The 27,420-nt window shown below is 41.8% G+C and overlaps 2 protein-coding genes across 2 annotated transcripts; both read left to right on the top strand.

The window, feature by feature from the left end:
• Positions 1–331: 331 nt before the first annotated feature.
• Positions 332–7,808, top strand: LOC306740225 (deoxycytidine kinase 2-like; the record flags this gene model as incomplete). Its single annotated transcript, XM_079222326.1, has 7 exons — positions 332–434; positions 546–655; positions 747–946; positions 6,160–6,307; positions 6,490–6,605; positions 7,038–7,137; positions 7,308–7,808. The coding sequence occupies 7 exons, from the start codon at positions 332–334 to the stop codon at positions 7,332–7,334; spliced, it is 804 nt and encodes a 267-aa protein (XP_079078452.1). The 3' UTR covers positions 7,335–7,808.
• An 8,697-nt stretch (positions 7,809–16,505) lies between these two features.
• LOC306740224 (deoxycytidine kinase 2-like) lies at positions 16,506–23,982 on the top strand (the record flags this gene model as incomplete). The annotated part of the gene is made up of 7 exons (XM_079222325.1): positions 16,506–16,608; positions 16,720–16,829; positions 16,921–17,120; positions 22,334–22,481; positions 22,664–22,779; positions 23,212–23,311; positions 23,482–23,982. The coding sequence occupies 7 exons, from the start codon at positions 16,506–16,508 to the stop codon at positions 23,506–23,508; spliced, it is 804 nt and encodes a 267-aa protein (XP_079078451.1). The 3' UTR covers positions 23,509–23,982.
• Positions 23,983–27,420: the final 3,438 nt, after the last annotated feature.

Below are 27,420 nucleotides of genomic sequence, written 5' to 3'. Positions count from 1 at the left end.
TTGTTGTTTTGTCTCCAGCAAGAGGAACAACCGTGAAGAACTCTGACCTGGAACATTTCAGGAAGCTGGAAAGGCTCAACTATCCACGACCACAGACTGAATACAAGCACTACGTTCATGCTTTAAATGCTTTGTATCTGTTCGTGTGTCTGTCATGATGTCTGCCGTCTGTCGATGCGGGCTGTTCAGCCGTGTCTCCAAGTTAAACTCTAGCTCGACACAGGTCATGAGTTTTGGGTACAATGTGCCTCCACAGAGGAGGACGCGTGACATCCGCCTGCGAGTTGGAAACACCGCCGTAACACAGACAACTAGCATAAGTATCGTTAGCATGGCGAACAAGTCAACCAGTGTTTCTGGGTCGAGGTGCCTGTCAAGTTCAACAGAGATTGGAGCAACTCGAGTGAAGAGGGTTTCCATCGAGGGCAACATTGGTAAAAAAATAAATAATCAGTGACATCACATGAACACTATTTCAAAATAGGACCTCATTTTGTCCCAAGCTAATAGTGTGGTCTCCTGTATCCCTTCCTCTCACATATCAGCTGTCGGCAAGTCGACCATTGCAAGACTCATGCAGTCAGCTTGTCCAGACTGGGAGGTGGTGGCAGAACCTGTCAGCCAGTGGCAGCACATTGAGAGTGGGACCTTGCAGGTGTGTGCACACTTACTGACCTCAACATCTGATCCCCAAACAAGAATCAAGGGGAAGCCAAGCTGACCGTCTCCGCTCATGTCTTTGACAGGGGACAGCCGCGCCCCCGCAGGCGACAGTCAGCAACCTGCTGCAGATGATGTACCAGGACCCTCAGCGCTGGTCGTACACGTTCCAGGCGTTTTCCTGCATGAGCCGCCTGAGAACGCAGCTGCAGCCTCCTCCGGCTCACCTGCTCCGCTCAGAGGGAACACCTGTCCAGGTGTATGAGCGCTCCATCTACAGCGACAGGTGGGTGAACGATAGGACCGGCTTGTGAAAATCAAATCAGGTCAGTGAAACTAGTTTTGAGAAGACCCCTGAGACCTGTGATCTATATGATGCTCAGCATCATATAGATTTATACTATCCACTACTTACTACTGCTTTCCTGCTTTCTTACAGTGCAGACGCCTTTCTTCTTGCTCTCGCCTCTGTTTGCATTTTTCTGCACTTCCTTCTGATTTTCTTGTCTTTTCTTCTGTGAGAATCTTTGAGCAGCAGCTCCCGGACACTTGAAAACCACTGGGACTCTATTTTTCTATAGATTTGGCTGGCTATTGCCCTAATTCCGCTGGTTTAAAGATAAATTGCTATAGGCTACTTAGCAGCTAAGCTAAAGGCTACTTAGCAGCTGAGCTAAAGCTAAGGAGCAGCAAGATGACATCTCTCTCCATGGACAACTACTACAAACTCCTGCAGAAGATTGCAGTTTTGGAAACAAAAATCTACCGAATAGAAGTGAACGTGGAGGTAAATGGACTGTGTCAGAATGATACCACTTTACCATGGACTCAAAATCTTGTACAAATGCAAGCTAAGACACAGCTAACTAGCACCACTAGGCCTACCAAGAAACAGGAGGACTATGCAGCTGTTAACGAAACCTCAAATGGTAGTCCTCCCTGGAACTCTCTCGGTGCAAAGGCGAAGAGGCATTCACACCCTCGGGATGTGGGAGGACGACTAACAGGACAACTAACAGGCAGAACCCAGCACCCTGAGATCTCTGATGCGACTGGCTGGCCTGCACTACCACGCAGGCAAAATTCCTCCTCAACCCCGATACGCAGCTGTACACAGCAGAAAACAGCTGGGAAAAGTAAAACCAGTAAAGAAACTCCACAACAACCAAGGCTACAACTTAAAAACAGATTCGCTCCACTGTCGCAGGATCCTAAATCTGATGATATGGATAAGCAGCTATCTTCACAAAGCAGGGTAAGAACCGAACATAAAAGGCCGCAGGAAAAGACTGGGCCTGAGACTCTGATTGTTGAAGACTATGCTGTAAAAGATGTCCGAACAATGTGCAGCAAGAATACCAAAATACTCTGCTTTCCGACAGATATGGTGTTTAACATGAGAGATAAAATCTGGACATCATGGCTGACCATCCCACGGTGAAAAACCTCATTGTGCATACGGGAAGCTGTGATATTGTGAAACAAGAGTCTGAAGTTCTGAAGCGAGACTTTATTGACTTGTTAAACACAGTCAACTCTGTCAATGCTGAGGTGTTTATCAGTGGCCCTCTTCCACCAGCAAGGAGAGGAGATGAAAGATTCAGCAGGCTGTTTGAACTGAACAGATGGCTGTCAACTGCATGTACTGACCATACAGTACATTTTATCGACATTTTTTACATTTTCTGGGAGCGTATACATCTTTTTAAGGCAGATGGAGTTTGCCTGAACAAGTCAGGGGTAAAACTCTTCACCTCTAACTTATTTTTCTTCCTGCGTCACTCGTCTGTTCCCACTGCCAAGGACAGGAGACAAGAGAAATCTAAACAAGAGATAACCACACAGCATCGCCGTGGAGACCTCATGGGAAGGAAGCCAAAGGAGAGCCAAGAGGAGGAGTCTCCACCCTCATCATCAAGGACTGATACCCCTCTCGGAGAGGACGAGTCTTTACTTCCCTCACCAGCACCTACTTCCACCCCCCACACTTCATCCAGGTCCCTCTCCTCTCTACTCTCTCCATCCTCCCCCCTCATGGAGTTCACTGACTGCATGAACGAGATGGTCATTGCTGGAACCAAATTCACTCCCCTCCGCAAAACCACTTCCCGTGCTGAAACCCCTCCAGCTAGACCTCCGTCACTGGTTCTAAGTGCTTTGACGCAAACACCGAAGTTAAAGCGCCGTGCCCCTCTCCCGCCTCCACAACATCTCCACAACCATCCTCTGTCTCCACGACCTGATAAAGACATTGATTGATCTCTTTTGGGTCCGGACTACAAGGTTAATGACACCACTGATTATCTACAGGAACAGTCGGGGCCCTGTAGGAAGTTAGCCTTCTTAATTCCTGTCCTGACTTATCGAAAAGGAAAGGTGAGGCTGCGAAGAAACATTAGTAAATCTGCAAACTTATCCAATTTAACATTCATTCCTCGTCAGCCTGTCCAAAGAAATAGGGCAAATATAGTTTTAAGCACATTAAACTTAGCTTTATTAAATGTCAGGTCTCTGTCAGGAAAAACATTTTTAATCAATGAATTCATTATTAGGCACAAACTTGATTTTTTGTTTTTAACCGAAACTTGGTTAGACCAAGATAACAGTACATATGTTCTTATTGAAGCAACACCTCCCAACTTCAGCTTCATGAGTGAAACAAGAGCGCATAAGAAAGGAGGTGGAGTTGCTATTTTATATAATGAGTCTCTTCAATGCAAGCAGATGTCTTTTGGTCATTTTACTTCCTTTGAATATGTGGCTCTCAATTCCACGCAAGTTTTATTCCTCAACATTTACAGACCACCTAAATACTGTGCAACTTTCTTTGATGAGTTTACTGAACTGTTGTCTATAATCTGTATTGATTTTGATTGTGTTGTCATTGTTGGTGATTTTAATATCCATGTTGATAATCCCCAGGACAGAGGGTCTATAGAGCTATGTGGTGTCCTTGATAACTATGACATGACTCAGCATGTAACAGGTCCCACCCACAACAAGGTGCACACTCTAGACCTAATCATCACCAAAGGTCTGGACATTTCCAAGGTTGCTGTGACTGATGTTGCACTCTCTGATCATTCCTGTGTTTTCTTTGAGAGTGCAATCTCTCTACACACAAATGTCCAAACCAAGGTTGTGACAAAGCGTTACATCACTGAAAACACCAGTGAACTATTTATTCAGAAGTTCTGCTCCACACCAGGCCTCTCTTGCATCTCAGTCAATGAGCTTGTGGATGGCTTCAATTCTAAAGTTAAAAATGTTATTGATGCCATTGCACCCACTAAGGTGAAGGTTGTCTTGGGTAAGAAAAGATCCCCTTGGAGAAATGCCACGCTGGTCAGAATAGAGAAAAGAAAGTGTCGGAAAGCGGAACGCAGGTGGCGAAAAACTAATCTCCAGGTTCACTGTGGTGTCTATAAAGAGAGACTTTACAATTATAATTTGGAACTTATAAATGCAAGACAGGCCTTCTTCTCTGACATCATAACCAAAAATAAAAACAATACACGCGCCTTATTTGCTACCATTTGCAATCAATTTGCCTCCTATTTTGCTGATAAAATTCAGAGAATTAGACAAGCAGTCGGTGGCTCCACACCAACCACAGGATATGTGTTGTCCCCATCTTTAAATAGCATCCATTCAAATATCATGACACAATTTCACTCAATTAACCAAAGAAGCCTAGAAGACATTATACAACATCTGAACACATCCTCCTGCTGCTTGGATATTCTACCAACACACTTTTTCAAAAATATTTCACACTGCATGACCGCTGATCTTTTACAAATTGTAAACACATCCCTTCTCTCAGGTGTCTTCCCACAAGCCCTAAAAACTGCAGTTATTAAACCACTTCTAAAGAAGGCTAGTTTAGACCCCGAAATATTGAAAAACTATAGACCAATATCAAACCTCCCATTCTTAAGTAAAATAATGGAAAAGGTGGTTTTTCAACAGCTGAACAACTTCTTAGCTGAAAATAACTGTTTTGATGTCTTCCAGTCCGGCTTTCGTCAGCACCACAGTACTGAAACTGCTCTTGTTAAGGTTTTCAACAACATCTACTTAAACACAGACAGTGGCAGAACTTCAGTCTTAATATTACTGGATCTCAGTGCTGCATTCGACACGGTTGATCATGACATACAACTAGGCAGACTGAAAGTCTGGGTAGGATTCTCTGGCGCAGCACTTAACTGGTTTGAATCCTACTTGAAGGACCGACAATACTTTGTGTCGGAAGCTAATTACACATCAGAGCTGACTAGGATGACATTCTGTTCAACATCTACATGCTTCCACTGGCTCAGATTATGAAAAACAACAATGTGTGTTATCATAATTATGCAGATGACACACAACTCTACATAACTATACCACCAGGGGACTATAGTCCCATACAAGGGCTGGCTAAATGCATTGAAGAAATCAATAACTGGATGTGCCAGAATTGTCTTCAATTAAATCAAGATAAAACAGAAGTAATTGTTTTTGGTCCCAAGGACGAACGATTGAAAGTCGGCGCTCAGCTTCAATCACTAATGTTAAAAACCTCAAACCAAGCTAGAAATCTAGGTGTAGTTATGGATTCCGACCTCAACCTGAACAGCCATATCAAGACAATTACAAAATCAGCCTACTACCACCTGAAGAATATATCAAGGGTTAGAGGAGGACTTATGTCTCAACAGGATCTGGAGAAACTTGTCCATGCATTTATCTTCAGTAGACTTGACTACTGTAACGGTGTGTTCACAGGCCTCTGTAAAAAGTCAATCAGAAAGCTGCAGCTGATTCAGAACGCTGCAGCTCAAGTCCTCACTAAGACCAGGAAAGTGGATCACATCACTCCAGTACTGAGGTCTTTGCACTGGCTCCCTGTCAAACAAAGAATTGACTTTAAAATCCTGCTGCTGGTTTATACAGCACTGAATGGTTTAGGGCCTAAGTATGTTTGTGATCTGCTGCTACCTTATGAACCATCCCGGCCCCTCAGGTCATCTGGGACGGGTCTACTTTCTGGTCCAAGAGTCAGAACTAAACATGGAGAAGCAGCGTTCAGCTTTTCTGCTCCACATATCTGGAACAAGGTCCCTGAAAGCTGCAGGTCTGCTGAGACCCTCAGCTCCTTTAAGTCCACATTGAAGACTTTTCTGTTTGCTGCTGCCTTTAACTGAACCAGATTCAATTACTGCATCTCACTACTGCATTTTATTTCTTGAACTGCACTGCAACTTTAATGAAACTATTATTTTTTATTTTGCTTTTTCAACTTTAATTTTTTTTGTTTTGCTTTTTGACTGTTTTAATGTTTTCTTAACTGTTTTTAAATCTGCATTATGTTTTGATGCTTTTAATGGTTTTATGTGAAGCATTTTGAATCGCCTTGTTGTTGAAATGTGCTATACAAATAAACTTGCCTTGCCTTGTACATGCTCCTTTATTCGGTTTGCTTGAACTAAACTTGACTCTGTGTCCTGTCAGATACATCTTTGCCCTGAACATGTTTGAGCTGGGTTGTATCAACTCAACAGAGTGGGCAGTCTACCAGGACTGGCACTCCCTCCTGGTGGAACAGTTTGGACACCAGGTGAAGCTAGAGGGCATTATCTACCTCAGGGCTCCACTAAAGGTATGAACACACAAGATTTAATCGAACAACTTGTGAGTTGTTTGCATCACATCCCATTTTCATCTTATGGTAGTTGTTTGTATTGTATTATTGTTGCTGTAACAAGATATATTAAAAGGACATAGTTCACATTTAATCTTGGAAAAAGACATAAACGCATCATATCTTTTGTTGTTTGTCAGAAATGTATGGAGCGTCTGGAGCACCGGGGCAGGGCAGAAGAGAAAGGAGTGAAACTGGACTATCTGGATAAGCTGCATGTTCAACATGAGAGGTGGCTTGTTGAGAAGAGCACTGAGTGAGTGCTAATGAGGGTGAAATGTTTGTTGTCTTCTTCAGACTCGTATGTTTTAAATAGTTTCAGTGACCACTGAAATGTAAAAAAAATCCCATGGTCTTTTGAAGTGTAAAGTCACAATGAAAGACCATTTTAGAGTTATTTTCTTAATCAGGTGGCTGTTCATGTGCACCGTCTAAAACATAAGTGGGGATATTACACTTAAAATTGGTATTTAGCTGTTCTAACCTTTTTAAAGGATCCTAGCAGAATCTTGTCTGAAAACAAAATAAATTCAGTGGTGGTACGGCCACTGTAATACAGGATGCACTACGCATTCCTGTTGGTCCATTGCCATTTCAAATGCCTTTCCTTGCAGCTGTTTGTTGCTCGGCCGTGAACAGATGCCGGTCAGCAGTGTGTGGTCTGAGGTGGTCAACTCTCTCTTTTCAGATTACATTTTGAGAAGTTGAAACGGATACCTGTGTTGCAACTGGATGCCAGTGTGGAGTTTCAGAGTGACCCAGAGATGCAGGAGGAAATTATAAGAAAGGTATGTTTATTTATTGCACTGATATACTGGCTGCTACCAGATTAAACTACACAAAGGCCTCGGCCTAATGTTTGCATCATATTTCTCATCCTCACAGTCTTTGATCCACGGAGAATCATTTACATTTTCTGATCTGACGTTCGATGTGTTTTGTGTCTTCTCGTACACAGATGAAAGACTTCTTCAAAGCTTTATGAGAAGACGAGACGTCAGCTACCATCACCAGTGGGAAACAGATGAGACCAGTACAAATAACTACACAAGCCTCTTATAGAGGCATGGAAATATAAACATTAAAGGGTTTCTCTTTTTGATAAGTTGCAGGACCTTACATACGTTAAACACACAGATTTTTTTTTTCTGTATACAAATGAAACTGTGAGATTGTAAAACAAATGTTCTGCTTTTGTTTTTTGTATGTTATTGTTTCGAAATTCACTGAGTAGTTTGCAAATTACTGTTAATTTCACTTGAAATCAAATCAAAGTCTGTGCTGTCACTTCTATGACCATTTGGAAACCGTTTATCGAGCACCATACAGTATTTGTGTCACTTACTGTTTTACACACTCCTGACTGACAATGAACAAGCAAATATTACAAGTATTGTCAGTATTATATTCGTTGTCTGTCATCAAATACAATCCTATTCTTATTGTTGTGTCTTGTCCTTTTTATTCGGTGTGGCGATGCGCAGCAAGGCTCTAGAGAGACTTGTGCAGCAAGCACACTGCATGTACTTCATTTTTAACTCCACAAAAATAAAAAGCATATCAACGTGTTCGCCGAGTCTTTCCTCTGTTGATTGTTTCCTGTTTACATGCTCTTCACAATAAGAGTAAATCATGTAATAAAACAAGTTACAACACTGTCAAAAGGCTTTTCAGCCTTGGCAGTATTGTTCTGACCCCAAGGAGAAACAGGCTGTCGGGTAAAATATTGCAGAGACTTTTACTCATGTGATACAATCGCTATTTTGAAGGGTTAGGGAATAGAGAAAAATGATAAACTTCATAGGATATAGTGCACTTTCTGTTTATTTAGGCAACTACCCCAACACTGGTAACTAGTGACCTGTGTCTATGAAGCAATAGCTGCTCTCAATCCATTACAAACAGTAAATGACACCTCAATAACACATCTTACTAATGGTAATAATGGCGTACATATATATATATATATATATATATATATATATATATATATATATATATATATATATAATGTACCTTAATAATCTCAATAACACATCTTACTACTTATAATGTTGACGTATATATGCAACGTCTTAGCCGCCACACCATAGAAATTTCTTGCAAAGTTTTCTGGTTATTATTATTAGTTGCATTGCTATTAGTATTGCCAATACCATTACTGCTTTTATTATTCTATTACATCCACTGTTGCTGATATTTTTGGTAGTTCATCATTCATTATATGAATATTTTCTGTCATATTCATTGAATGTGCTGTAACTCTGATACGTTGTTCATTCTGTACACGTGACATCTATTGCTTCTGTCCATCCGGGGAGAGGGATCCTCCTCTGTTGCTTTTCTGCCCGTTAAAGGTTTTTTTCCTGAACTGATGTGAGGGTCAAAGGTCAGAGGATAATAATACGTTTATTTATAAAGCACATTTTACAGATAAAAAGGTCACAAAGTGCTGTACAGGAGTCAGGAAAAAACATGTTAACACCAGACTGGCAATGGCAGGGGCCAAAACATTACAACAGTTAAAGAACACAGTAAAAAACACATTAAAAGATGGAGCAGTAAAAAACACAATAAAACAGATAAAAAGCATTTATTTAACCAAACGCCAGCGTAAACAGGTAAGTCTTTAGCTGTTTTTTAAAAGACATCCCAGAATCAGCAAACTGTAGGGGTGCAGGCAGAGTGGTTGAGTGTGTGGGACGGTCAGAAGGTTTAACTGGTTGGCTGTGGAATAAGGGTGAAGTAGTTCAGCCACATATGCAGGAGTCTGACCGTGTAGTACTCTGTATGTGAGGGTGAGGATTTAAAGTGGATCCTATGCTCTACGGGGAGCCAGTGAAGAGACCTGAGAATGGGGGTGATGTGAGACCATCTATTTGTCCTTGTCAGTAATCTGGCAGCAGCATTTTGGATGACCTGCAACCGGTTTATCGCAGATTGACTGAGTGCGCAGAAAAGGATTTGTCAAATATTACTCCGAGATTACACAGGTTTAGGTGAACAGCAGAGGAGAGTGGACCAATGCTCTGCTTGACCATAGGGACAGCGTCATCATGTGCAACAACTAGAACCTCCGTCTTATTATCATTTAGTTGTAAGCAATTTACTGCTGTGCAGTCCTTAATAGCATTGAAAGCTGTCTGGTTAACCTGCAAGCCTCACTGGGTTTAAAGGAGTTGGATATCATCTGCATATAGATGATAGGCAACATTACTGATTAATTTAATGTTATCTTCATTGAAAAAAACATTGCTTTTCTTTGAAAAATAAGGACATTTCTAAGTAACCCCAAACCTTTGATGGGTAGTGTATACTCAGTGTATTTCTCACTGGTGTAGGTCAATGACTATGCAACAAATCAGTTGCAGTTGCAGTCAGTTGCATAATTAATACATGAACCCAACTTTGTCCTTATTTGTCCTGCACCCCATCCATAATTCCCCGTTGGACCTGCAGGGTGGTATGCTTACCTAATTCACTTGGGAGTCACTGTGTCCACTAATGATAGTATGGCTGAGTTCAGGCTCTGTGCCAGTCAAACTGGATTGAAGCCATCCTGTGCTGCTCTGTACACTTAGTGTGTGTTGTCTGTGTTAGTGGCCAAGGACAATTAAAAAAAAATAGTAAATAATTAGCTTACATGAACCTGAAATACCTTTTGGACCTCCAGGGGGGTATGGTGGCAAACATGTCTTACTGGGAGAACGCTTTCTAGTCTGGAAATACTGGGGAAAAACAGAAGCCAACAGCTCATTTGGCCACCATCACTGAGATTAAGATGAACTAGTTCAGTGTCAAATATACCATTCAAGGGACAAAACATAGCATAGCCCACTACAATATTCCCTTTCATTTGCCTCAAGTAAACCTACATTTAAGCAGGTAACAATCGTGAACAACTGCAGATAGCCACATTCATAACTACCTGTACTTACACTCCCTCTGGGCATCCTTTACTTTGAGCTAAACTCTTTGGCTGTAATCCTGGCTGTCGTTGATGAGAGACGTTACTTGGCAGAGTGAGAAAGCCAGCGCAGCAGCCTGCCCAATTTAATGACATCACCAAAATGAAAAAATAAAAAATTATATATATTTAAAGCCAATAAAGACAAATTATTTTGGGGGGCTGAAGAACATTTGAGGGGGACTTCCTCTAAAATAGGCCTAACGACGCCCCTGATCGTCAATATTTCTCCAACAGCCTACCATCAATGTTTCTTTGGGGAAATTGTGGGCAGAAAATTGGAGCCCAGCTCACTGTGTGCTACGTTATCGTTACAAAATGTGGTGCATGAATAGACCGTACACTTTGGGGTCCAGGTGAGGGCGAGGTACTGATCATTGTGGGCATAGCATGCCTACTGGGGGCCCACTTATGAGTCACTGTGTTATAACTGGCTGAGGTCAGGCCAGTTTGAGTTGGATTGAAGCCATCCTGTGCTGGACTATTGAATAACTCAGGAAATAATTAGCTTAATACACGAACCCAGCAATGTCGTTATGACATCTACACCCCAACCTGAAATCCTGTTCGGACTTGTATGCTGGTAAACATGGCTTACCTAAGTCTGGGTCAATGCTTTCTCTGTAAATACTGAAGAGAAAAAAACAGATGCCCCCAGCATCTTCTTAAAAGGCTGACCAGGTCCAATGAGCCTCAGACATCTTTGCTTCTGTGACGAGCAGCTAGCATCTGAGATCTCTGCGTTTCTCTTCACAGCTGGAGCATCATGAATCTGTGGCTCAGCACTCATTTCCTGGTAGCGGTGCTGTTTCTGAGCAGCTCGGCTCTGACACCTGAAGAATGCGAGCCTTTAATCACACCTTTGTCTCTCGCTGACCCCTCCATGGTAAGTCTTCATCTGTCTGGGTTTGTCTATGAAGCATTAGCACTGAAGCAGAATTCATCTATTTGGGAAATTTTTCCTCAGTTTATGCACTTTATCATTAGCATTACGTTGGAGTCAGAGCTGAGCAAACAGATCAGATAAATACACGATAACACAATGAAAAAGTACTTCAACCATTTCCCAAGATGTGACTGTTTCCTATCCAGGTAGGTACCAAATGTGTTTGGATTAGTGCTGCAACTTGGGAAACAGGTTAAAAAATATATATAGCGTGCAGTGAGTGGACTGAATGTTTTTCATCCAGATGGTTCCATTTGAAAAGATTTTATATTAGAGAATTAGTCCAATATTCGACCCATTATTGTCTGCTGTCACTCGCTGACTTCCTGTTTGTGTGCAGATGTTCAACAGGTCAAACTTCCTCTATGGTTACACTGATAATGAATTCTACAACAGCCTTCTGAAGCACATCAAGAGCTACTGGATTGATATCAACCGTTCACCATCCGACCCCGAGACAATTGTTATGACTACGAACAACAATCTGTGAGTTGTTAACAATTTAACATGGACAAACAATGTACAAATATACATTTAAAATGTCTACGATTGAAATGTTTTCTCCACTGGAGGAACACCCTAGAGATCACTTTAGTGTGTTTTCTCCACTGGAGGAACACCCTAGAGATCACTTTAGTGTGTTTTCTCCACTGGAGGGACACCCTAAACCTTACCGAGCTTTCAAACGGATCACTCAGTGTTCAGCAGTGGGAGGAATCTTAACTTTTGAGGCTGACCTGGATGAGAAGTTTTAAAACAGCTGCTAGAATGTAAACTCAGCTCTTCCTCTTGTCTCTTTCTCAGAAATGGAACCTGCTTGACTATAAGGACCAACCTAGAAATTGAAGACAATACCATCTTAACGTCATGTAAGTTACCGGATCCAACACCATGCTGGAGTTTCTACATCTTTGTTTTGTTAGTTCTGTTAGCCAGAGAATCCAGTCAGAGAGATCATGTTTCTGATTATTAAAAGCTGCAGATTTATCACACATATCATCCTGCATGACATCGCTGGATTAAATCAAACACAAAATCAGTTTCTGGAAAGTTTACCAGAAGAACCTTCTTAGATTTCCAGTGTAGAGGATTAATATACAGTTTCTCTCCTCAGTCTCCCACTTCAATGCGTCGTTCCAAATGTTTCCGACCTGTGAAGGCTGTCTGCTCTATAGCTTCACCCGCACTGTCAAAAACCTGGACAAGATGATGGAGAAGATGGGACTCAACATGGAATCTACAGCGGAGAAGTTCAGCTACCGTGCTTTTTATCTGATGGGTAAGAAGGAACGAGTCTGAGAGGAAATTATAAATATAAATAAAACACATTTCGTATGCGAAACATTCATCCTGTTTTGTTGTTTTGTCTCCAGCAAGAGGAACAACCGTGAAGGACTCTGACCTGGAACATTTCAGGAAGCAGGCGAGCTGCCTCGGCTTCAACAGAGAGCCAGACTTTATCTATGACCCCAAGAACGGTGATCACCTTTTAGACCTGTCTGACTAAACTATGACACGAAGAAGTGTGATGACAGACACAACTGACTTCTTTGGTTTTGTCTTTCTCTCTCTGCAGGTTTCTGTGCTGAAGGCGAGGGGCGTAAGATACCCGCATATGATGATTAATATAACATGAATAATATTCATGATAATTCATGAATATTTCAAACTGAATAAAGAGACAAAAAGTGACTCAAAACAGTGAACGTGTTGCTCGTTTTTATTCATAATCCATAAAGGTTTTATTAACTGTGAAGCGCCTCCTCAGTGAGGAGTCATAACTCAGTCAACATACAAACATGAAACACACTTTTAATGATTCAATGCAACTTACACCTTCTGGGGAAATCATCATCTCTGATGTCCATCAAGCATAAACTTCCATAAATCATGAGAAAAAGATTATAAAATAAAAACGCGACAGAACTTGCCTGAGTTGCATCCAAATGTTTACCTATGGTTGTTAGTCTGTTGGTGCTAATTGCCAACAACAACTACAGTATTAGCATCTCCAACAGACAAACACAACAAGAAATACATGTATCTATCTTTAACATGGAAATAAAGAATATTAACATTTGAGCAGCATGTCACGTATGAGAATCCACTCTGTGGGGTACCGTGTGCACACTGGGTATACATCATTTTCTAGTTATCAATTAAATGACATCTTTTACTCCCCTGATCGTCAATATTTCTCCAACAGCCTACCATCAATGTTTCTTTGGGGAAATTGTGAGCAGAAAATTGGAGCCCAGTTCACTGTGTGCTACGTTATCGTTACAAAATGTGGTGCATGAATAGACCGTACATTTTGGGGTCCAGGTGAGGGCGAGGTACTGATCATTGTGGGCATAGCATGCCTACTGGGGGCCCACTTATGAGTCACTGTGTTATAACAGTATGGCTGAGGTCAGGCCAGTTTGAGTTGGATTGAAGCCATCCTGTGCTGGACTATTGAACAAATCAGGAAATAATTAGCTTAATACACGAACCCAGCAATGTAGTTATGACATCTACACCCCAACCTGAAATCCCCTTTGGACCTGCAGGGATGTATGCTGGTAAACATGACATACCTAAGTCTGGGTCAATGCTTTCAATGTAGATACTGAAGAGAAAAAAACATATGCCCCCAGCATCTTCTTAAAAGGCTGACCAGGTCCGATGAGCCTCAGACATCTTTGCTTCTGTGACGAGCAGCTAGCATCTGAGATCTCTGCGTTTCTCTTCACAGCTGGAGCATCATGAATCTGTGGCTCAGCACTCATTTCCTGGTAGCGGTGCTGTTTCTGAGCAGCTCGGCTCTGACACCTGAAGAATGCGAGCCTTTAATCACACCTTTGTCTCTCGCTGACCCCTCCATCGTAAGTCTTCATCTGTCTGGGTTTGTCTTTGAAGCATTAGCACTGAAGCAGAATTCATCTATTTGGGAAGTTTTTCCTCAGTTTATGCACTTTATCATTAGCATTACGTTGGAGTCAGAGCTGAGCAAACAGATCAGATAAATACACGATAACACAATGAAAAAGTACTTCAACCATTTCCCAAGATGTGACTGTTTCCTAGCCAGGTAGTTACCAAATGTGTTTGGATTAGTGCTGCAACTTGGGAAACAGGTTAAAAAATATATATAGCGTGCAGTGAGTGGACTGAATGTTTTTCATCCAGATGGTTCCATTTGAAAAGATTTTATATTAGAGAATTAGTCCAATATTCGACCCATTATTGTCTGCTGTCACTAGCTGACTTCCTGTTTGTGTGCAGATGTTCAACAGGTCAAACTTCCTCTATGGTTACACTGATAATGAATTCTACAACAGCTTTCTGAAGCACATCAAGAGCTACTGGATTGATATCAACCGTTCACCATCCGACCCCGAGACAATTGTTATGACTCCGGACAACAATCTGTGAGTTGTTAACAATTTAACATGGACAAACAATGTACAAATATACATTTAAAATGTCTACGATTGAAATGTTTTCTCCACTGGAGGAACACCCTAGAGATCACTTTAGTGTGTTTTCTCCACTGGAGGGACACCCTAAACCAGGGGTGTCAAACATACGGCCCGCGGGCCGGATACGGCCCACCAGGGGGTCCAGTCCGGCCCGCGGACTAATTCTTAAAATAGAAAAAACAAAATTGCTGAGTTGGGGCTCGAACCACTGATCCTCTGATTGAAAGTCGGGCATGCTAACAATTGAAACACAGTCGCAATTATTTCGACAACTGACATTACTAGAGATTTTGCTCAACTGCAAGGGAATCTGCAGAGGAGAGCCCAGGCAGATAAACAGTGGGCTGATGTCTGAATTTTTGGTCTTCATGTTTCTAGTTTATTGTAGAAAGACCTTATTAAAATAGGGTTCATCATGCAAAAACCTTCACCAATGATTTAAACATAGAGACATATTGTCAATATGTATGCGTTATTATGCTGTGATTTTACTGGTCCTGCCCACTTGAGTTCAAAATGGGCAGTATGTGGCCCCTTCACTAAAATGAGTTTGACACCCCTGCCCTAAACCTTACCGAGCTTTCAAACGGATCACTCAGTGTTCAGCAGTGGGACGAATCTTAACTTTCGAGGCTGACCTGGATGAGAAGTTTTAAAACAGCTGTTAGAATGCAAACTCAGCTCTTCCTCTTGTCTCTTTCTCAGAAATGGAAGCTGCTTGACTATAAGGACCAACCTAGAATTTGAAGACAATACCATCTTAACGTCATGTAAGTTACCGGATCCAACACTATGCTGGAGTTTCTACATCTTTGTTTTGTTAGTTCTGTTAGTCAGAGAATCCAGTCAGAGAGATCATGTTTCTGATTATTAAAAGCTGCAAAAAAAAAGCTGTTTCATTTGAAAATCCTCTGACTTCTCATCTAATTCCATCATCAGGTGAACTGTTTAATTGTGATTTGGTTTATAAGTTATTTTCTTCTGCAACAGTACAGCCTTACAGGGTTGATAGCATGGCTGTGTACTTTCATCATCACTGTTATAAACAAACACAACCTCTACAGCACAGGGAAAGGGAAGATAACATCTGTCCTGTCTGATGACATCGCTGGATTATATCAAACACAAAATCAGTTTCTGGAAAGTTTACCAGAAGAACCTTCTTAGATTTCCAGTGTAGAGGATAAATATACAGTTTCTCTCCTCAGTCTCCAACTTCAAAGCGTCGTTCCAAATGTTTCCGACCTGTGAAGGCTGTCTGCTCTATAGCTTCACCCGCACTGTCAAAAACCTGGACAAGATGATGGAGAAGATGGGACTCAACATGGAATCTACAGCGGAGAAGTTCAGCTACCGTGCTTTTTATCTGATGGGTAAGAAGGAACGAGTCTGAGAGAAAATTATAAATATGAATAAACACATTTCGTATGCGAAACATTCATCCTGTTTTGTTGTTTTGTCTCCAGCAAGAGGAACAACCGTGAAGGACTCTGACCTGGAACATTTCAGGAAGCTGGAAAGGCTCAACTATCCACGACCACAGACTGAATACAAGCACTACGTTCATGCTTTAAATGCTTTGTATCTGTTCGTGTGTCTGTCATGATGTCTGCCGTCTGTCGATGCGGGCTGTTCAGCCGTGTCTCCAAGTTAAACTCTAGCTCGACACAGGTCATGAGTTTTGGGTACAATGTGCCTCCACAGAGGAGGACGCGTGACATCCGCCTGCGAGTTGGAAACACCGCCGTAACACAGACAACTAGCATAAGTATCGTTAGCATGGCGAACAAGTCAACCAGTGTTTCTGGGTCGAGGTGCCTGTCAAGTTCAACAGAGATTGGAGCAACTCGAGTGAAGAGGGTTTCCATCGAGGGCAACATTGGTAAAAAAATAAATAATCAGTGACATCACATGAACACTATTTCAAAATAGGACCTCATTTTGTCCCAAGCTAATAGTGTGGTCTCCTGTATCCCTTCCTCTCACATATCAGCTGTCGGCAAGTCGACCATTGCAAGACTCATGCAGTCAGCTTGTCCAGACTGGGAGGTGGTGGCAGAACCTGTCAGCCAGTGGCAGCACATTGAGAGTGGGACCTTGCAGGTGTGTGCACACTTACTGACCTCAACATCTGATCCCCAAACAAGAATCAAGGGGAAGCCAAGCTGACCGTCTCCGCTCATGTCTTTGACAGGGGACAGCCGCGCCCCCGCAGGCGACAGTCAGCAACCTGCTGCAGATGATGTACCAGGACCCTCAGCGCTGGTCGTACACGTTCCAGGCGTTTTCCTGCATGAGCCGCCTGAGAACGCAGCTGCAGCCTCCTCCGGCTCACCTGCTCCGCTCAGAGGGAACACCTGTCCAGGTGTATGAGCGCTCCATCTACAGCGACAGGTGGGTGAACGATAGGACCGGCTTGTGAAAATCAAATCAGGTCAGTGAAACTAGTTTTGAGAAGACCCCTGAGACCTGTGATCTATATGATGCTCAGCATCATATAGATTTATACTATGCACTACTTACTACTGCTTTCCTGCTTTCTTACAGTGCAGACGCCTTTCTGCTTGCTCTCGCCTCTGTTTGCATTTTTCTGCACTTCCTTCTGATATTCTTGTCTTTTCTTCTGTGAGAATCTTTGAGCAGCAGCTCCCGGACACTTGAAAACCACTGGGACTCTATTTTTCTATAGATTTGGCTGGCTATTGCCCTAATTCCGCTGGTTTAAAGATAAATTGCTATAGGCTACTTAGCAGCTAAGCTAAAGGCTACTTAGCAGCTGAGCTAAAGCTAAGGAGCAGCAAGATGACATCTCTCTCCATGGACAACTACTACAAACTCCTGCAGAAGATTGCAGTTTTGGAAACAAAAATCTACCGAATAGAAGTGAACGTGGAGGTAAATGGACTGTGTCAGAATGAAACCACTTTACCATGGACTCAAAATCTTGTACAAATGCAAGCTAAGACACAGCTAACTAGCACCACTAGGCCTACCAAGAAACAGGAGGACTATGCAGCTGTTAACGAAACCTCAAATGGTAGTCCTCCCTGGAACTCTCTCGGTGCAAAGGCGAAGAGGCATTCACACCCTCGGGATGTGGGAGGACGACTAACAGGACAACTAACAGGCAGAACCCAGCACCCTGAGATCTCTGATGCGACTGGCTGGCCTGCACTACCACGCAGGCAAAATTCCTCCTCAACCCCGATACGCAGCTGTACACAGCAGAAAACAGCTGGGAAAAGTAAAACCAGTAAAGAAACTCCACAACAACCAAGGCTACAACTTAAAAACAGATTCGCTCCACTGTCGCAGGATCCTAAATCTGATGATATGGATAAGCAGCTATCTTCACAAAGCAGGGTAAGAACCGAACATAAAAGGCCGCAGGAAAAGACTGGGCCTGAGACTCTGATTGTTGAAGACTATGCTGTAAAAGATGTCCGAACAATGTGCAGCAAGAATACCAAAATACTCTGCTTTCCGACAGATATGGTGTTTAACATGAGAGATAAAATCTGGACATCATGGCTGACCATCCCACGGTGAAAAACCTCATTGTGCATACGGGAAGCTGTGATATTGTGAAACAAGAGTCTGAAGTTCTGAAGCGAGACTTTATTGACTTGTTAAACACAGTCAACTCTGTCAATGCTGAGGTGTTTATCAGTGGCCCTCTTCCACCAGCAAGGAGAGGAGATGAAAGATTCAGCAGGCTGTTTGAACTGAACAGATGGCTGTCAACTGCATGTACTGACCATACAGTACATTTTATCGACATTTTTTACATTTTCTGGGAGCGTATACATCTTTTTAAGGCAGATGGAGTTTGCCTGAACAAGTCAGGGGTAAAACTCTTCACCTCTAACTTATTTTTCTTCCTGCGTCACTCGTCTGTTCCCACTGCCAAGGACAGGAGACAAGAGAAATCTAAACAAGAGATAACCACACAGCATCGCCGTGGAGACCTCATGGGAAGGAAGCCAAAGGAGAGCCAAGAGGAGGAGTCTCCACCCTCATCATCAAGGACTGATACCCCTCTCGGAGAGGACGAGTCTTTACTTCCCTCACCAGCACCTACTTCCACCCCCCACACTTCATCCAGGTCCCTCTCCTCTCTACTCTCTCCATCCTCCCCCCTCATGGAGTTCACTGACTGCATGAACGAGATGGTCATTGCTGGAACCAAATTCACTCCCCTCCGCAAAACCACTTCCCGTGCTGAAACCCCTCCAGCTAGACCTCCGTCACTGGTTCTAAGTGCTTTGACGCAAACACCGAAGTTAAAGCGCCGTGCCCCTCTCCCGCCTCCACAACATCTCCACAACCATCCTCTGTCTCCACGACCTGATAAAGACATTGATTGATCTCTTTTGGGTCCGGACTACAAGGTTAATGACACCACTGATTATCTACAGGAACAGTCGGGGCCCTGTAGGAAGTTAGCCTTCTTAATTCCTGTCCTGACTTATCGAAAAGGAAAGGTGAGGCTGCGAAGAAACATTAGTAAATCTGCAAACTTATCCAATTTAACATTCATTCCTCGTCAGCCTGTCCAAAGAAATAGGGCAAATATAGTTTTAAGCACATTAAACTTAGCTTTATTAAATGTCAGGTCTCTGTCAGGAAAAACATTTTTAATCAATGAATTCATTATTAGGCACAAACTTGATTTTTTGTTTTTAACCGAAACTTGGTTAGACCAAGATAACAGTACATATGTTCTTATTGAAGCAACACCTCCCAACTTCAGCTTCATGAGTGAAACAAGAGCGCATAAGAAAGGAGGTGGAGTTGCTATTTTATATAATGAGTCTCTTCAATGCAAGCAGATGTCTTTTGGTCATTTTACTTCCTTTGAATATGTGGCTCTCAATTCCACGCAAGTTTTATTCCTCAACATTTACAGACCACCTAAATACTGTGCAACTTTCTTTGATGAGTTTACTGAACTGTTGTCTATAATCTGTATTGATTTTGATTGTGTTGTCATTGTTGGTGATTTTAATATCCATGTTGATAATCCCCAGGACAGAGGGTCTATAGAGCTATGTGGTGTCCTTGATAACTATGACATGACTCAGCATGTAACAGGTCCCACCCACAACAAGGTGCACACTCTAGACCTAATCATCACCAAAGGTCTGGACATTTCCAAGGTTGCTGTGACTGATGTTGCACTCTCTGATCATTCCTGTGTTTTCTTTGAGAGTGCAATCTCTCTACACACAAATGTCCAAACCAAGGTTGTGACAAAGCGTTACATCACTGAAAACACCAGTGAACTATTTATTCAGAAGTTCTGCTCCACACCAGGCCTCTCTTGCATCTCAGTCAATGAGCTTGTGGATGGCTTCAATTCTAAAGTTAAAAATGTTATTGATGCCATTGCACCCACTAAGGTGAAGGTTGTCTTGGGTAAGAAAAGATCCCCTTGGAGAAATGCCACGCTGGTCAGAATAGAGAAAAGAAAGTGTCGGAAAGCGGAACGCAGGTGGCGAAAAACTAATCTCCAGGTTCACTGTGGTGTCTATAAAGAGAGACTTTACAATTATAATTTGGAACTTATAAATGCAAGACAGGCCTTCTTCTCTGACATCATAACCAAAAATAAAAACAATACACGCGCCTTATTTGCTACCATTTGCAATCAATTTGCCTCCTATTTTGCTGATAAAATTCAGAGAATTAGACAAGCAGTCGGTGGCTCCACACCAACCACAGGATATGTGTTGTCCCCATCTTTAAATAGCATCCATTCAAATATCATGACACAATTTCACTCAATTAACCAAAGAAGCCTAGAAGACATTATACAACATCTGAACACATCCTCCTGCTGCTTGGATATTCTACCAACACACTTTTTCAAAAATATTTCACACTGCATGACCGCTGATCTTTTACAAATTGTAAACACATCCCTTCTCTCAGGTGTCTTCCCACAAGCCCTAAAAACTGCAGTTATTAAACCACTTCTAAAGAAGGCTAGTTTAGACCCCGAAATATTGAAAAACTATAGACCAATATCAAACCTCCCATTCTTAAGTAAAATAATGGAAAAGGTGGTTTTTCAACAGCTGAACAACTTCTTAGCTGAAAATAACTGTTTTGATGTCTTCCAGTCCGGCTTTCGTCAGCACCACAGTACTGAAACTGCTCTTGTTAAGGTTTTCAACAACATCTACTTAAACACAGACAGTGGCAGAACTTCAGTCTTAATATTACTGGATCTCAGTGCTGCATTCGACACGGTTGATCATGACATACAACTAGGCAGACTGAAAGTCTGGGTAGGATTCTCTGGCGCAGCACTTAACTGGTTTGAATCCTACTTGAAGGACCGACAATACTTTGTGTCGGAAGCTAATTACACATCAGAGCTGACTAGGATGACATTCTGTTCAACATCTACATGCTTCCACTGGCTCAGATTATGAAAAACAACAATGTGTGTTATCATAATTATGCAGATGACACACAACTCTACATAACTATACCACCAGGGGACTATAGTCCCATACAAGGGCTGGCTAAATGCATTGAAGAAATCAATAACTGGATGTGCCAGAATTGTCTTCAATTAAATCAAGATAAAACAGAAGTAATTGTTTTTGGTCCCAAGGACGAACGATTGAAAGTCGGCGCTCAGCTTCAATCACTAATGTTAAAAACCTCAAACCAAGCTAGAAATCTAGGTGTAGTTATGGATTCCGACCTCAACCTGAACAGCCATATCAAGACAATTACAAAATCAGCCTACTACCACCTGAAGAATATATCAAGGGTTAGAGGAGGACTTATGTCTCAACAGGATCTGGAGAAACTTGTCCATGCATTTATCTTCAGTAGACTTGACTACTGTAACGGTGTGTTCACAGGCCTCTGTAAAAAGTCAATCAGAAAGCTGCAGCTGATTCAGAACGCTGCAGCTCAAGTCCTCACTAAGACCAGGAAAGTGGATCACATCACTCCAGTACTGAGGTCTTTGCACTGGCTCCCTGTCAAACAAAGAATTGACTTTAAAATCCTGCTGCTGGTTTATACAGCACTGAATGGTTTAGGGCCTAAGTATGTTTGTGATCTGCTGCTACCTTATGAACCATCCCGGCCCCTCAGGTCATCTGGGACGGGTCTACTTTCTGGTCCAAGAGTCAGAACTAAACATGGAGAAGCAGCGTTCAGCTTTTCTGCTCCACATATCTGGAACAAGGTCCCTGAAAGCTGCAGGTCTGCTGAGACCCTCAGCTCCTTTAAGTCCACATTGAAGACTTTTCTGTTTGCTGCTGCCTTTAACTGAACCAGATTCAATTACTGCATCTCACTACTGCATTTTATTTCTTGAACTGCACTGCAACTTTAATGAAACTATTATTTTTTATTTTGCTTTTTCAACTTTAATTTTTTTTGTTTTGCTTTTTGACTGTTTTAATGTTTTCTTAACTGTTTTTAAATCTGCATTATGTTTTGATGCTTTTAATGGTTTTATGTGAAGCATTTTGAATCGCCTTGTTGTTGAAATGTGCTATACAAATAAACTTGCCTTGCCTTGTACATGCTCCTTTATTCGGTTTGCTTGAACTAAACTTGACTCTGTGTCCTGTCAGATACATCTTTGCCCTGAACATGTTTGAGCTGGGTTGTATCAACTCAACAGAGTGGGCAGTCTACCAGGACTGGCACTCCCTCCTGGTGGAACAGTTTGGACACCAGGTGAAGCTAGAGGGCATTATCTACCTCAGGGCTCCACTAAAGGTATGAACACACAAGATTTAATCGAACAACTTGTGAGTTGTTTGCATCACATCCCATTTTCATCTTATGGTAGTTGTTTGTATTGTATTATTGTTGCTGTAACAAGATATATTAAAAGGACATAGTTCACATTTAATCTTGGAAAAAGACATAAACGCATCATATCTTTTGTTGTTTGTCAGAAATGTATGGAGCGTCTGGAGCACCGGGGCAGGGCAGAAGAGAAAGGAGTGAAACTGGACTATCTGGATAAGCTGCATGTTCAACATGAGAGGTGGCTTGTTGAGAAGAGCACTGAGTGAGTGCTAATGAGGGTGAAATGTTTGTTGTCTTCTTCAGACTCGTATGTTTTAAATAGTTTCAGTGACCACTGAAATGTAAAAAAAATCCCATGGTCTTTTGAAGTGTAAAGTCACAATGAAAGACCATTTTAGAGTTATTTTCTTAATCAGGTGGCTGTTCATGTGCACCGTCTAAAACATAAGTGGGGATATTACACTTAAAATTGGTATTTAGCTGTTCTAACCTTTTTAAAGGATCCTAGCAGAATCTTGTCTGAAAACAAAATAAATTCAGTGGTGGTACGGCCACTGTAATACAGGATGCACTACGCATTCCTGTTGGTCCATTGCCATTTCAAATGCCTTTCCTTGCAGCTGTTTGTTGCTCGGCCGTGAACAGATGCCGGTCAGCAGTGTGTGGTCTGAGGTGGTCAACTCTCTCTTTTCAGATTACATTTTGAGAAGTTGAAACGGATACCTGTGTTGCAACTGGATGCCAGTGTGGAGTTTCAGAGTGACCCAGAGATGCAGGAGGAAATTATAAGAAAGGTATGTTTATTTATTGCACTGATATACTGGCTGCTACCAGATTAAACTACACAAAGGCCTCGGCCTAATGTTTGCATCATATTTCTCATCCTCACAGTCTTTGATCCACGGAGAATCATTTACATTTTCTGATCTGACGTTCGATGTGTTTTGTGTCTTCTCGTACACAGATGAAAGACTTCTTCAAAGCTTTATGAGAAGACGAGACGTCAGCTACCATCACCAGTGGGAAACAGATGAGACCAGTACAAATAACTACACAAGCCTCTTATAGAGGCATGGAAATATAAACATTAAAGGGTTTCTCTTTTTGATAAGTTGCAGGACCTTACATACGTTAAACACACAGATTTTTTTTTTCTGTATACAAATGAAACTGTGAGATTGTAAAACAAATGTTCTGCTTTTGTTTTTTGTATGTTATTGTTTCGAAATTCACTGAGTAGTTTGCAAATTACTGTTAATTTCACTTGAAATCAAATCAAAGTCTGTGCTGTCACTTCTATGACCATTTGGAAACCGTTTATCGAGCACCATACAGTATTTGTGTCACTTACTGTTTTACACACTCCTGACTGACAATGAACAAGCAAATATTACAAGTATTGTCAGTATTATATTCGTTGTCTGTCATCAAATACAATCCTATTCTTATTGTTGTGTCTTGTCCTTTTTATTCGGTGTGGCGATGCGCAGCAAGGCTCTAGAGAGACTTGTGCAGCAAGCACACTGCATGTACTTCATTTTTAACTCCACAAAAATAAAAAGCATATCAACGTGTTCGCCGAGTCTTTCCTCTGTTGATTGTTTCCTGTTTACATGCTCTTCACAATAAGAGTAAATCATGTAATAAAACAAGTTACAACACTGTCAAAAGGCTTTTCAGCCTTGGCAGTATTGTTCTGACCCCAAGGAGAAACAGGCTGTCGGGTAAAATATTGCAGAGACTTTTACTCATGTGATACAATCGCTATTTTGAAGGGTTAGGGAATAGAGAAAAATGATAAACTTCATAGGATATAGTGCACTTTCTGTTTATTTAGGCAACTACCCCAACACTGGTAACTAGTGACCTGTGTCTATGAAGCAATAGCTGCTCTCAATCCATTACAAACAGTAAATGACACCTCAATAACACATCTTACTAATGGTAATAATGGCGTACATATATATATATATATATATATATATATATATATATATATATATATATATATATATAATGTACCTTAATAATCTCAATAACACATCTTACTACTTATAATGTTGACGTATATATGCAACGTCTTAGCCGCCACACCATAGAAATTTCTTGCAAAGTTTTCTGGTTATTATTATTAGTTGCATTGCTATTAGTATTGCCAATACCATTACTGCTTTTATTATTCTATTACATCCACTGTTGCTGATATTTTTGGTAGTTCATCATTCATTATATGAATATTTTCTGTCATATTCATTGAATGTGCTGTAACTCTGATACGTTGTTCATTCTGTACACGTGACATCTATTGCTTCTGTCCATCCGGGGAGAGGGATCCTCCTCTGTTGCTTTTCTGCCCGTTAAAGGTTTTTTTCCTGAACTGATGTGAGGGTCAAAGGTCAGAGGATAATAATACGTTTATTTATAAAGCACATTTTACAGATAAAAAGGTCACAAAGTGCTGTACAGGAGTCAGGAAAAAACATGTTAACACCAGACTGGCAATGGCAGGGGCCAAAACATTACAACAGTTAAAGAACACAGTAAAAAACACATTAAAAGATGGAGCAGTAAAAAACACAATAAAACAGATAAAAAGCATTTATTTAACCAAACGCCAGCGTAAACAGGTAAGTCTTTAGCTGTTTTTTAAAAGACATCCCAGAATCAGCAAACTGTAGGGGTGCAGGCAGAGTGGTTGAGTGTGTGGGACGGTCAGAAGGTTTAACTGGTTGGCTGTGGAATAAGGGTGAAGTAGTTCAGCCACATATGCAGGAGTCTGACCGTGTAGTACTCTGTATGTGAGGGTGAGGATTTAAAGTGGATCCTATGCTCTACGGGGAGCCAGTGAAGAGACCTGAGAATGGGGGTGATGTGAGACCATCTATTTGTCCTTGTCAGTAATCTGGCAGCAGCATTTTGGATGACCTGCAACCGGTTTATCGCAGATTGACTGAGTGCGCAGAAAAGGATTTGTCAAATATTACTCCGAGATTACACAGGTTTAGGTGAACAGCAGAGGAGAGTGGACCAATGCTCTGCTTGACCATAGGGACAGCGTCATCATGTGCAACAACTAGAACCTCCGTCTTATTATCATTTAGTTGTAAGCAATTTACTGCTGTGCAGTCCTTAATAGCATTGAAAGCTGTCTGGTTAACCTGCAAGCCTCACTGGGTTTAAAGGAGTTGGATATCATCTGCATATAGATGATAGGCAACATTACTGATTAATTTAATGTTATCTTCATTGAAAAAAACATTGCTTTTCTTTGAAAAATAAGGACATTTCTAAGTAACCCCAAACCTTTGATGGGTAGTGTATACTCAGTGTATTTCTCACTGGTGTAGGTCAATGACTATGCAACAAATCAGTTGCAGTTGCAGTCAGTTGCATAATTAATACATGAACCCAACTTTGTCCTTATTTGTCCTGCACCCCATCCATAATTCCCCGTTGGACCTGCAGGGTGGTATGCTTACCTAATTCACTTGGGAGTCACTGTGTCCACTAATGATAGTATGGCTGAGTTCAGGCTCTGTGCCAGTCAAACTGGATTGAAGCCATCCTGTGCTGCTCTGTACACTTAGTGTGTGTTGTCTGTGTTAGTGGCCAAGGACAATTAAAAAAAAATAGTAAATAATTAGCTTACATGAACCTGAAATACCTTTTGGACCTCCAGGGGGGTATGGTGGCAAACATGTCTTACTGGGAGAACGCTTTCTAGTCTGGAAATACTGGGGAAAAACAGAAGCCAACAGCTCATTTGGCCACCATCACTGAGATTAAGATGAACTAGTTCAGTGTCAAATATACCATTCAAGGGACAAAACATAGCATAGCCCACTACAATATTCCCTTTCATTTGCCTCAAGTAAACCTACATTTAAGCAGGTAACAATCGTGAACAACTGCAGATAGCCACATTCATAACTACCTGTACTTACACTCCCTCTGGGCATCCTTTACTTTGAGCTAAACTCTTTGGCTGTAATCCTGGCTGTCGTTGATGAGAGACGTTACTTGGCAGAGTGAGAAAGCCAGCGCAGCAGCCTGCCCAATTTAATGACATCACCAAAATGAAAAAATAAAAAATTATATATATTTAAAGCCAATAAAGACAAATTATTTTGGGGGGCTGAAGAACATTTGAGGGGGACTTCCTCTAAAATAGGCCTAACGACGCCCCTGATCGTCAATATTTCTCCAACAGCCTACCATCAATGTTTCTTTGGGGAAATTGTGGGCAGAAAATTGGAGCCCAGCTCACTGTGTGCTACGTTATCGTTACAAAATGTGGTGCATGAATAGACCGTACACTTTGGGGTCCAGGTGAGGGCGAGGTACTGATCATTGTGGGCATAGCATGCCTACTGGGGGCCCACTTATGAGTCACTGTGTTATAACTGGCTGAGGTCAGGCCAGTTTGAGTTGGATTGAAGCCATCCTGTGCTGGACTATTGAATAACTCAGGAAATAATTAGCTTAATACACGAACCCAGCAATGTCGTTATGACATCTACACCCCAACCTGAAATCCTGTTCGGACTTGTATGCTGGTAAACATGGCTTACCTAAGTCTGGGTCAATGCTTTCTCTGTAAATACTGAAGAGAAAAAAACAGATGCCCCCAGCATCTTCTTAAAAGGCTGACCAGGTCCAATGAGCCTCAGACATCTTTGCTTCTGTGACGAGCAGCTAGCATCTGAGATCTCTGCGTTTCTCTTCACAGCTGGAGCATCATGAATCTGTGGCTCAGCACTCATTTCCTGGTAGCGGTGCTGTTTCTGAGCAGCTCGGCTCTGACACCTGAAGAATGCGAGCCTTTAATCACACCTTTGTCTCTCGCTGACCCCTCCATGGTAAGTCTTCATCTGTCTGGGTTTGTCTATGAAGCATTAGCACT

Source organism: Taurulus bubalis, assembly GCF_910589615.1.
Source record: "Taurulus bubalis genome assembly, chromosome: 8".
Taxonomy (NCBI): Eukaryota; Metazoa; Chordata; class Actinopteri; order Perciformes; family Cottidae; genus Taurulus; species Taurulus bubalis.
Note: the sequence above shows the minus strand (reverse complement) of the source record. Positions and strands in the feature narration are given on the sequence as shown.